The sequence below is a fragment of the Pseudochaenichthys georgianus genome, chromosome 20 (assembly GCF_902827115.2).
Source record: "Pseudochaenichthys georgianus chromosome 20, fPseGeo1.2, whole genome shotgun sequence".
Classification (NCBI taxonomy): domain Eukaryota; kingdom Metazoa; phylum Chordata; class Actinopteri; order Perciformes; family Channichthyidae; genus Pseudochaenichthys; species Pseudochaenichthys georgianus.
Window position 1 is genome coordinate 22915711 of NC_047522.1, and position 13067 is coordinate 22928777.

General features: G+C 39.7%; 1 protein-coding gene across 1 annotated transcript in view; it reads left to right on the plus strand.

Moving 5' to 3' along the window:
- The first annotated feature begins 727 nt into the window (after positions 1–727).
- LOC117465683 (solute carrier family 22 member 13-like) overlaps positions 728–13067 on the plus strand; it is a 28070-nt gene continuing 15730 nt past the window's right edge. The window contains exons 1-2 of the mRNA XM_034108648.1: positions 728–1102; positions 12708–12811. Of these exons, the coding sequence (XP_033964539.1) occupies positions 728–1102; positions 12708–12811 (479 nt within the window). The remainder of the gene's footprint in view (positions 1103–12707; positions 12812–13067) is intronic.

Sequence of the window (13067 nt, forward strand, 5' to 3'; positions counted from 1 at the left end):
ACTAGTTCTACCAGTTATCTTCGTTACGAGAAGTTATGGTTGCAATTGTTTGCTTTTTACTAAGATTGCAAGTATTGCTTTGATCTCTTATTTTTGGATATTTGTTCCGTTTCTATATTTCACATTACATTACTACTATGTTTTTTATTTTTGTTTGTTTTAAATTTCATTTGTAAGTTTTGTTTTATAGTTTTTTTATTGTGTCTTAAATTATGCTCTGGTGCTTTTATGTCTTCTTAACATGTGGGTTCATTGATCATTGTACGCCTCCTATATGGATGTCTTATTGTTTTGTCAAGCGCTTTGTCTGTGAAAAGCGCTTTATAAATAAACTTTACTTACTTACTTAAACACACTTGATCTCCACAGAAACATGAAAACCCCCAGGCTGTTGCACTTGTGTGTCAACGAACTAAACCATTATTTACTGACTTAGATGGGGGGGGGAAGCAATAGCATAGAAGCCAATGCACTTGCTGCTAGCTCATCAATATCTGAATTTCACATTCTAACGCCTTTTCGTTGTTTTTATGAATGCACAAAACACACTTATATATTTATAACTCTCCTTTTGTTCTTTCATTTGCAATATGGTTTCCTCGTGGACCCCTCTGGCACACAGAAATCCACTCACTTCCTTGAGGTATAGCACCTTCAGATTGGCACACCCATCACATCACAGTGAATGTGGGATGTGGCACCACGGTACATTTAGACAAGCATCACTATGAGCAGCTTCGGGGAGATCCTGCGGGAGATCGGGGAGTTTGGTAGCTTCCAGAAACGCCTGTTGGCTGGAGTATGCATCCTCAGCATTTTTGCTGCTTTCGACATCGCCGGTCAGGTGTTTGTAGGACTGAACTTCCCACATTCCTGTAACACCGACTGGATCCTGGAGCGAGGACCCAACCTGACGGAGGAACGACAAAGAAATCTCACCCTCCCACTGAACAACGATGGAGGCTTTGAAAGCTGTGAGATGTTCACACCTGTGGATCTTGATTTGGAAACCATTGAGGCGTCTGGCATCAACAAGACTACAGGATGCACACATGGATGGGACTATGACGCACCTGTTGGAGCTTCAAGCATCGTGACAGAGGTACATATTAAACACTTTACTATTCAAACCAGTGGTGTAGTGGGCGTTGGACGCGGGGGTAATAGTCTAATAAATATAAAATCATTGCCAGTGTTATCAGTTGCAAGTGTATATTTGTTGTAATAATGACGAAAACATAATAGGCATATTTCACAGTAATTATAATAAAAACATAACTCAAGCATTTATGTAACTTCATTTGAAGCGTGTGTGTGTGTGTGTGTGTGTGTGTGTGTGTGTGTGTGTGTGTGTGTGTGTGTGTGTGTGTGTGTGTGTGTGTGTGTGTGTGTGTGTGTGTGTGTGTGTGTGTGTGTGTGTGTGTGTGTGTGTGTGTGTGTGTGTGTGTGTGAGAGGGGTAGCACTCTGTCTGTCTGTCTGTCTGTCTGTCGCCCACAGTATTGAGTATGTTAGTCGCTTTGGATGAAAGCGACTAACAAGTAACATGTAATGAAAACCTAACCAAGTGAAGACTTGATTAGGTTTAGGGTTAGGGTTAGGGTTAGGCATGTGTTGGTTAAGGTTAGGGTAAGTCTCCAGGAAATGCATGTAAGCCAATGTAATGTCCCCCGAACCGGATCGGTTCGGTGACAGCCGGGTGTTCCGGATTAACTGGTTCCCCGATCAACTGGTTTACAGAGGTGGGGGCGTGGCCTTCGACTGAAATACACATTTCGATCGCTTCTTCTGTCGTTTACATAAATCTGTTGGTATATTTGGCTCGGTAGGAAGACTTTGATGCATATTCAGTACCAGTGTGTGAGGTTGTGGTTACGATGGCAATATCCGGACGCGAACAGCGAGGACTACAAAAAGAAAAACGAGTTGACAGGGGATGTCTGTTCAAAACATTGCGAGCTCGAATAAATAATTTAAACCAGCTATTGTTGCCCGACTTATCACTGAATATCGTTCTTAATGTGATACCAAGTCCATCTGAGACATGTGTACACCTTCAGACAGCCTCCCAGTGAAGCGTAGGGCCTACGTTGTTAACTCACAGTTTGAAAGCAGCGTGGAGAAGTCTTCAGCCGTGGTAAGCTGTGATCCGCACTACACCACTGATTAAAACTATAAGTAAATGTTTCTGATGTTTGAGAAGCGATGACCTCCGTAAATTCTTATCTGCCTGTGGTGACTGCACTGATAACTTTATAAACGTATAGGCTTGTGAAGCTGACAATTGAGCGGCCCGACCAAGCAAGGAGGCAGAGGCAGAACGTCCACAAATATAACCCGGTGTGGGCATTTATTAAACTTGAGCACAGGACACAGCCTCAATCTTGCTGTTCCTGTGCACACAGTCACCAGCCACCACAAGGATCTCACACACGACCAGCCTCAAAACAGACAGGGCAACAGACCCTAAATACACACACTAATCAGCCATTCCACACAGGTGGGGGGGGGAGGAGACAACACAGGGCACCAGGTGAACACAATCAACAGCCACAGACATGGGGACGACGCTGAAGTTGGCTTCCGATTCAGAGCATCCGATTCGGCAGTTAAGGGGAAAGTTAAGGGACATTTATTTTACAGCGCTGAGCGAACAATCGTCCGTGTTTGAACCTCTTAAATCGCTGCATAGCCGATTTATTTGGGCTGGATTATCCCAGAGAGGCTAAAGATTCTTTATAACACAGTTTCAGATTTGTGAAACCTTAATTCTATTTGTGAAAATACAAAAAGTGAGATTTCAGTGCTTTTTTCACATGTAGACCACATTAGACCAGGTCCTGATCTGAAACCACGAGACCTACACTCATCAAATCAGGTAAGTATGGACAGCTAATTAAGGAAGAATAAAGTCTTTACTTCTCAAATGTATTATAATTTTTTGTTGCAAATAAAAATGCAACAGATAAGTAGGTATATTTATATAAACTTACAGTAATGTATTTACAGTTGCAGGCAAAACATTTCAACAGGAAATTAAATATAGTCTATAACTAGCATTGTTCAAGTTTACTTTAAGCAACAAGCTTTGTTTGCCTAATTACAGTATGTCATATTGAGTACTAGGATTGCTTGGAATGTGAAAAACATTGCAAGATTAGAAAATAACACTTTGGTAACAATGGTATGAGAAAGTTGGTTCATTGTAATCCTGTCTTCTCTCTCAGAAAAATAATTGCTATTCATATTTAGCTTTAGGACAAAGCAGCAGAAGCTGTTCAAAGTGGATGAAAGACTGAAGGTTAGCCTTTTTCTTTATCTCATGAACCTGAATTCCTTTAACATCTCTTTCATTTTTTTGTTTGCTATGAAACAGTATTTAAGATACGAAAACTTTGTAGATAAAGAATTATCACCTAAATGAGGAGCATACACTTATTTTTATTTATTTATTCATTTGTTTAACAGGGACAGTGCACATTAACTAACAGTCCTGTAAATGTGCCAGAGTTAGCCAAGAGGCTATTTTTCATCTGTTGTCCCTGGACAGATTTTATAAGTGAACCTAAAACAAATTTCATTTAAACAAGTAAATACAATCAAATTAAAACATGCAACATACATTACTGGAATATTTAAAGGGGCCCTATCATGCAAAATGCACCTTTGTACGTCTTTTATACATGAATATGTGTCCCCGGTGTTCCAGGGAACTCACCAAGTGTCAGAAAACACAACCCTCTCTATTTTCCTCCTTCGCCAAATCTCTAAAAAAGGGGCTGCAACGGATCTGAAAAAAACGGATCCAGATTTCAACACTTTTCTACGTCACAGAGAAGTCCTCGGCTTATTGGTCAAACTCTCCACCTATCAGGGGAATGAGCCACGGCCACGTGCATTGCCAAACCTCTCATTCGCATATAGGCTATTGGCAGGCTAAATCAACCCACATCTGTGTTTTTGCCTGCTCTTGCCAGGATGTCTAAGATAGTTAAACGTTGTGCTATTGCTGGCTGCAAGACTCGGGACAGGGGACTGCATGCAATGCCATCAGTGGACAAAGAAATGAATCTGTGGCTAGACTTCATTTACAAGGGACATGTGCCAGAAGCAACCTGATCTCACCAGAATGCGTGACTCCACCACGACTCCTTAACACCACAATGCGTGGTGGAGTCACGAACTTTGTTACATTTACGTGTCTGCACCACGCAAACAACCCCAATGTAAAGTGAATGAGGCTCCTTTGTCGTGGTGCACACACGCATTTCTACAACGTCCCGCAGTGAGCTTTTATTCTATACAACATTTTTTAAATATACTTTATAGCTTGTAGTAACTCACGGGAGGCTTCTTTTATTTTATTTGTATTCATAATTATTTTTATTTTTCGTCAGAATGTAAAAATTACATTAGTTACGAATTTGTGTTCTCAAAAAACAGTGCATTGTGTGTAATGCAACTGTGATTTTTATTAAATTAGTTAGTTTTTAAGGAAGGTCAGAGCTTCAGCTGTGTCCAATAGATTGTTCCCTTTAGTTAACGTTATTTAAAAGATAAAGATCATGTCCCCTGTATTGTATTACGAGCGTCCATTCCCATTGGATAACGGAGACTTTTACACCCGGAAGTAAGCAGCCTATTCTCCTTACTGTGGATTGATCTCAGTGATATCTGCACTACTCATCGACTAAAAAACACCAAATTGTCCTTGTTAATTACACAACATTGATTGGTTTGAATTGTGTACAATCTTTTTGTATTTTCCCCCTTCGGAGAAACAAAGATTTTTTCGGAGTTTTAGGATGGCCGAAGACACTACACTACCCAGAATCCTCAGCTATCGTTTGGGACTACACCAGTGGCGGCTGGTGGAAAATATTTGTGGTGGGGCTATTGATAGAGTGAGTAAAACAATTTTTTGGGGACAAATGACCCCTTAAATTAGGACTTCTGGTGATGTAATGGCGCGTTTCCAGTGCAGCGTGGAGCTCGCTTTAATGCTGCGTTCAGACCGGACGCGATGCGAATATTCGCTTCGCTCTAAATGCTCCTATCGCATCGCTCTAGTCGCTCGAGTTTCACCGCAGCTGTCAGCTGTGTTTACTCGCATCATTCAAACAAGACGTGCTGGCTCGGGAGCTACAACAACACGAACATATTTTACCGTGATTAAATTGTAATACACGTTTCTAAAGGATGCCGACGTAACAACATACTGATACTGGTTAGTAAAAACCATGAATTAATGCTTTGACAAGTCTGCAGACAGACGGCAGGCGAAAAACCTTTTAGAATGCTTGTTCCCTGAATGGAGCTTGGCTAAGCTAACGCTATATATGCTCCGACCGTCCACACTCACAACAACGGCCTACAGACATAAATAAACCAGCGACTGTATTCTCCATGACACAGACAGTCTGTAGTTTGTACTTGTTTAACTTTTGTCTAGTTTCTGAACAGATCGTATCTGTCCCCGGCTGTTTGAAGAGCAAGCATGTGAAACAAAAGATAGCATTTACCTGTTTGCATCCAGCTAGCCATGTGAGAAGCCTTGTTGATACGTTTTGTCTTTTTCACGAGCTTGCTGTGATATATACAAATCGGGTTGGTCCGGTCCAAGGTCTTTAAGTATCAATTTATCTCCCAAACTTCTCCTTTCAAAAGGATTGGAGAGTAGCTCTTGGGCGGACCGAGGCTCCGGCGACTCCACCTGCACACCATTCTCATCCAAATACTGCGTCACCTTGGTTACTCACGAGTCTAAAAAACAAATCACGTCAACGCACGTAAGCAACATGGGCGCCAACGTGAGCGCCCACGTGACCAAAATATTTGATGGCGCTGATTGGCTGAAATTATGTTTCGGCGGCACAGTTTACTATTGAGACTTTTGCAACCTGCTGGTTGCTGCTGTTTCGCTCGGGGGCTCCGCCCCGTAATGATAAACTAATGCCATGGGCAAGGCCAGGCAGGAAACGGGTGACTTATCAGTAATTTTAGACATCGTAACACAATTTTAAACGAGATTGTATTGTAGATTATACATTTTTGTGATACTAATTGTATGATATTTACCTTGTTCATTAAACATTTAAATATAAAATATATATTTTTTTTAAATATATTTTTTTTAAATATATATTTTTTTATTTAATATTTTTTTTTTATTTTTATTTTGTATCTGGCAAGAGGTGGGGCGGCGCCCCTAGCGCCCCTATGGGCCGGCCGCCACTGGACTACACCATGTGCTTAGCTTGACAAACCCCGTGATCAGTCCTCAACCTCTGTGATTGGATGCGCGACGTTTACACAGAGCGTCCAAAAGGACTTCGAAATGGAATGAAACCCATCGACGGCACACTATTCAAAACAGGAATCGAACGTGTCCTACCCCCCCTCCTCCCCCTTAGGTCACAGGCTCCTCCAACAGTGCTACGCAATAAAACAGATACACAGAAAAAATAGTGAAATAGTGCAATAAGAGTCTATATACAAGTGATTGGAATATGATATATTAGATAAATAATTTCTAAGTAGCAGCCAGATGAATGTTATTTCTAAGTTCAGGTGTTTAATAGTCTTCTGGCCTGTGGGATGAAGCTGTCTCTGTGTCTGGTGGTTTTAGTCCGAATGCTGTGGTACCGCCTGCCAGACTGCAGCAGACAGAACCGTTTGTGGCTGGGGTGATGGGGTCTTTATAATCCTGAGGGGCTTCTTTAAGGTTAACCTGGTATTTTTACTCCACTACATTTATTTTAGTTACTTTACCAGATTTGGATTAATGATGTGAAATATAAACAACCCTTAAATCAGACTTTAGTTACACCTGAATGAAATTCAGTGAAGGTGATTGTCAAGTGCCAACAATCAGGCGAGATATTTGATAGTTGGTGCTTGAGAAGACTAAATATTTATCTGCAGATCCGTTTAAAGCATATTCATTACTCGTTATTCTCTAATAGTTAATTAAAGACTGTATATAATTGCTATTTGCACATCCCTTTCAAGATTTCAAGATTTTCTAAGGTTTATTGACATATCATATACACAATAGCGTAGTTATGCAATGAATGAAAAACTTGGGTCACATGTTCCTCAACAGTGCATTACAAGACATCTATCAATGTGTGTATACTTCCACCATACAAAACACAACAACTGTCGTATTCTGCACATTTCTTTATTAAAAGCCGTATTAGTTAGCACATCCTCCTATCAGGCACTAAACTGTTTTATTCTAGATATCATTTGAGTATCTTCTTGATATTTTCTATTCTATATTTATATAATTGACCTTCCTACTTCCCACTATTTTGTATGTACTCTTAATATTTAAAAATGTTTCATAAATATAACACATTCAAAAGTGCGTTACAAAAAATGAAAGACATTAGAAAAAGGCATTTTAATAAACAGTCATTAATAAGCAACACAATCTACCTGCATTGCAATTACTCTAAACGTGTAATAACGTGCTTAACCAGTAGGTGGTTTTGGTTAAAAGGCTGTCAAGTTTACAGTGTTAACAAAATAAAAGATACTGCTGTTTCCGGTTTAGTTTACGACGAATATTATTTTGTTATTGTTTTGATATTTGTAACACAAAAGCGATGGAAAAAACCCATAGCAACAAAAAAAAAGATGGTCTTAACATGACCCAGCGGTCTAGAAGTTAATAAAAAACAATAATATAAAAACTAAATATTACTACTAACTTTATTGTGAAATTAAAACAGAACGGTAAAAGAATAGTTTCCGGTCTATTCTAAGCCCGATCTCTGTAGATAAATAAATAACTACGACAGATGTGTAATATTTAATGCAACCAAACCATTTATTACAATGCATTCATGTGATGACTTTCAAAGAGTAAAGCAAGCACTGCTGAATAAAGTGTGATTTTCTTTTTTACGAAACGTTTTTTTTTCATATGGAATGCAGTTGGAGGTCAACCAATCAAAGAGCTTGAGGACTGATCACGGGGTTTGTCAAGCTAAGCACATGGTGTAGTCCCAAACGATAGCTGAGGATTCTGGGTAGTGTAGTGTCTTTTGCTGTCCAAAAACTCCGAAAAAATATTTGTTTCTCCGAATCGAAGGGGAAAATACAAAAGCATTGTACACACTTCAAACCAATCAATGTTGTGTAATTAACAAGGATAATTTGGTGTTTTTTAGTCGATGAGTAGTGGCAGATATCACTGTAAAATCAATCGCCAGTAAGGAGAATAGGCTACTTACTTCCGGGTGTAAAATTCTCCGTTATCCAATGGGAATGGACGCTCGTAATACAATACAGGGGACATGATCTTTATCTTTAAATAACGTTAACTAAAGGGAACAATCTATTTGACACAGCTGAAGCTCTGGCCTTCCTTCAAAACTAACTAATTTAATAAAAATCACGGTTGCAATTACACACAATGCAGTGTTTTTTGAGAACACAAATTCGTAACTAATGTAATTTTTACATTCTGACGAAAAATAAAAATAATTATGAATAAAAAGAAAATAAAAGAAGCCTCCCGTGAGTTACTACAAGCTATAAAGTAGATTTTAAACACGTTTTATAGAATAAAAGCTCACTGCGGGACGTTGTAGAAATGCGTGTGTGCACCACGACAAAGGAGCCTCATTCACTTTACATTGGGGTTGTTTGCGTGGTGCCGACACGTAAATGTAACAAAGTTCGTGACTCCACCACGCATTGTGGTGTAAAGGAGTCGTGGTGGAGTCACGCATTCTGGTGAGATCAGGTTGGCCAGAAGACCACGGCAGATTTCTGTTTGTGTGTTCCAAACATTTTACGACGGACATGTTTATGAACTTGTCTCAAGTCCAACACGGATATGCCTCCAAAGTAATGCTAAACCCGGGATCAATACCAACCATCCGGGACCAGGCCAGTGAGGACACATCCAATTTTGAAGCTGTAAGTTTTTATTTAGCGGTGTTTTTCCTGATAAAGCTATCTCTAGCTTGTAGCATGTAGCATGTAGCTTTGCCGTATCAATGTCGCCTCAAACTCAAATAGTAATCGGTTAGGTGTTTATATATTTTTGTAGCATTTTATTTCGTACGCTCCGCAGTCTTTGCTTTGTCTTTTATTTGAATTATCAGGCATTTGCTAACATGTTCAGACATACTGCCGTAATGGCGATCTGTGTGAAGGCTGTAAAGCCACGCCCTAGGCAATAACACAAGTATGTATTCTCCTATTTATTAGTATTTTGTATCCTCTAAAATCATATTGAGTAAGTTATAATAACAAACGTAATCTTCTGTAGGCAAGTGCCGTTTTTTCCAGCGTTATATGTAAAAGCTTTTGTGATTGTAGTCTGTAAGAACGATCAGATATCATCGATCTGTAAGCTAAGCTACGCTACGCTAATGAGACATGCCGTTTTTTGCAGCGTTATATGTAAAAGCTTTTGTGATTGTAGTCTGTAAGAACGATCAGATATCATCGATCTGTAAGCTAAGCTAAGCTACGCTACGCTAATGAGACATGCCGTTTTTTCCAGCGTTATATGTAAAAGCTTTTGTGATTGTAGTCTGTAAGAACGATCAGATATCATCGATCTGTAAGCTAAGCTACGCTAATGAGACATGCCGTTTTTTGCAGCGTTATATGTAAAAGCTTTTGTGTGTTTACTTGTTTTGCGCACATGAATATAAATGGGGGTGTGTTAGGATACCACACGGTGTATGTATGCGAGGGGGGACACACACCACGAGTAAAACTGAGCTAAAGCCCCGTTGGTCTGTAGTTGTTGACAAGGCCTTACCTCTAGCAACAGGCTAATTAGTGGCTAGCACTCATTACAGTCAGTCTGATTTTGTTCTAACTATGTGTTCTTCTTTACAGGCCAGCACCTCACATACGTACTAATTAGTGACAATTTGTACATCCTTTGCTATTATTTACATTTTTTTTTATCATGGCGGAAATGAAAGACTGTACCTGGCAGCCCTGCACTACAATGAAAACGCTGAGCGTGCACAAGGACCTACATCCACTGGAAACCCTCTGTATAAACTGTAGTTCCCAAAGGCCAGGAAGGGAGAATGCAGAGCAAAACCAGTAAAGACTGACCCCACATTCCGTAAGTGTTTAAAATATTTATTATACAACTATTTACAAATATAAAATAAAAAAATTAGAAAGAAGTTTCAGTTTTTTACATGCATATACTAATCTAAACCACATTTTTGTGTGTGCTTTTTTTTTACCATTGCACAGCCCTACGTGGCCAACTTGATGGACCTCATCTTTGACCAAGTCTTTGTGGAGCCTGCACCATTATGAGCGACCTGACAGGGAGGAGGTCATCGCCGGGTATGCTACACGGTTCAATTTGGCTGCTGTCTGAACCCAACATCGACATTTCACGGATCAGGAAACTCCCTGCGTATCCTGAGGACAACGCAGGCCGGAATCACCACTCTGATCCTGCGTCCAAGGAAGCCCCAGCACCAGCTCACAAAGCTTCTGTAAAACTATTTAGTGTCATTTATACAAAATACAAGTAGGCTACATTTAGTTTTTTTTTATGGGTTTTTTTAACCGTTGATTTTGACAATAAAGTTCCGAGTTGATATCAAAATGTGTCGTGATTATTCATATTTGGATGGGTAAAGAATATTCTGATTTCAAAAGCATAAGGTTGTGTGGACTTTTTTGTCGTACACATGGGTGTGTTATGCCATTGCTGTATAGTATATAATATAATAGTACATGTACAATGACAGAATGAAAGATTGCATAAAGCCATATACACCAGTATTTATTTCCATGAACAATATTAGCATTCGTTTCACAATTTCAGTCAAAACAAACCACTCACTGCTCTATTTGCCTCAACTGTCGTCCACCATGTTCAGCTCTGTAAATATTCAATGCATTCTGCAGGGAGAACATATTTAGGCACACAGGCTCCAATCCAGGATGGTCCACCATACAGGTTACAGAGTCCTCAAGTTACTGCATCCGTCTTGACACATTGTGATAAACATATATTGAATGACATGTGAAAAATGTATTTAAACAGACAACTTAGTAAAGCTGTCAAAAATGTTACCTGTGGTATCTCCATGCAGCACACATTCTCTGTTCAGAAGGCATCGTGGCGCAATTTGCACAAAGAAGTCAATAACTGAGCTTTTAAAAACACATGAAACTACACACATTGCTGACAACTGAGGTGTTGTTGGAGTTATACTTTTTATCATCCTAAGTTATTCAACTTTCCAACGGTTGTTGCACGATGTTGGAAGAAAAGGACTGTAAACTATTAAACGCAATGAGGCCATTGTATATATGCTGAAAATATGAATGTCTCCCTTTATAAATATATATATATATATATCGCTGTTTTTGCGTTACAAACTGTACACATTGCATTCTTGCTAATTAGCCAAAATATGAACGGAATAAGGAGCAAGCATCGTAACAGAGTAAAATAAATAGGGACAACAGCTTGTCAGCTAACCATTCAGAAACGTCCTGCTGCAACCGAGATTTTTGCAACCTCCACCAAACCTCCACTGCTTCAGGGTCAGTTTCTGGATCAAATTGATAGTATGCTTGAACACATGCATTGCTCTGAGATGACATGTTTATTCGACACTCGTAATCACAGCAAGCATGGTAACGTGACTCTCGCCGGCTCATGCCTGCTCTTCTGCAGGGGGGCGTGGTCAGCTGCTGCTCAGAATTTTCAAAGACGGGCTTGGAATAGAGCGAAAATGAGCGAAACGAGGCATGTCTAAAAAATGATCTGTTTGGTATTTTGAAAAATAAAATGTATAAATATACCTTATATAGGTATGGTCATACACTATATCATTTAAATATAGCATGATAGGTCTCCTTTAAATACAAAGACAGAACAATAAAACAAAACAAAAGAACATGTTGTGATGACCCCTCCCCCCTTCTGCCTGTCTGTGCTCCCTGCCTTGCTGTCCTCTGGCAGGTACTGGGAGTGTCGTCCTGTTTGTGCCCTGCTTGCCCAGCTGGGAGGTTCACTCTCGGATTCTGATTCTGGCCTGCTGCAGCTACCTCAGCCTTCCATCTGTGTTTGTATTTTCACAAATAGAATAAAGGTTTCACAAATCTGAAACTGTGTTATAAAGAATCTTTAGACCCTCTGGGATAATCCAGTCCAGATTTGATGAGTCTAGGTCTAGTGGTTTTAGATCAGGACCTGGTCTAATGTGGTCTAGATAAAAAAAAAAAAGCACTGAAATCTCCCTTGTTTGTATTTTCACAAATAGAATAAAGGTTTCACAAATCTCAAACTGTGTTATAAAGAATCTTTAGACTCTCTGGGATAATCCAGGCCAAATAAATCGGCTATGCAGCGATTGAAGAGGTTCAAACACGGACGATTGTTCGCTCAGCGCTGTAAATTAAATGTCCCTTAACTTTCCCCTTAACTGCCGAATCGGATGCTCTGAATCGGAAGCCAACTTCAGCGTCGTGACATGGGGGAAGGGGAACACTTTTAGCATGAAACCAGGCAACAGAGACAGACAAACTAGTTACATAAATTACATATATTCCCATGCTTCCTGTGCAATGTTTTAGTGCTATATTACCCATAACGGAGGCCGAGATCTATGGGCCCAGAGATCACCTCCGTTACAAGGCTACTGCAGTAAGGTCTCTGTTTTTCTTTATGTGTGTCCCCCTCTCACTTCAGTTTGGTGTAGTTTGTGACAGGAGTGGTTTGATCGAGGCGTCCCAGTCCATCTCCATGGCCGGAGTTCTGGTTGGAGCGCTGGCTTATGGGGCGATTTCGGACCGGTAATCTTTCAAAAATTCAAAAGCTTTTATTGTCATTGTACAGAATACAACGAGATGTATAGTCACTGCTCCAGCGAGTGCTTAGAAACCAAAACACATCCACCTTTTTGTTTGTTTATTTTTTCTTTAAATAGCCTTATCGAATTATTATTATTAATATAAATAATGATGTATTTATCTATCTACGTATGTTATTATCACTATTTTAGAAAATAATAAAAATAATCTCTAAGATAAGATAAGACTTGATTTATCC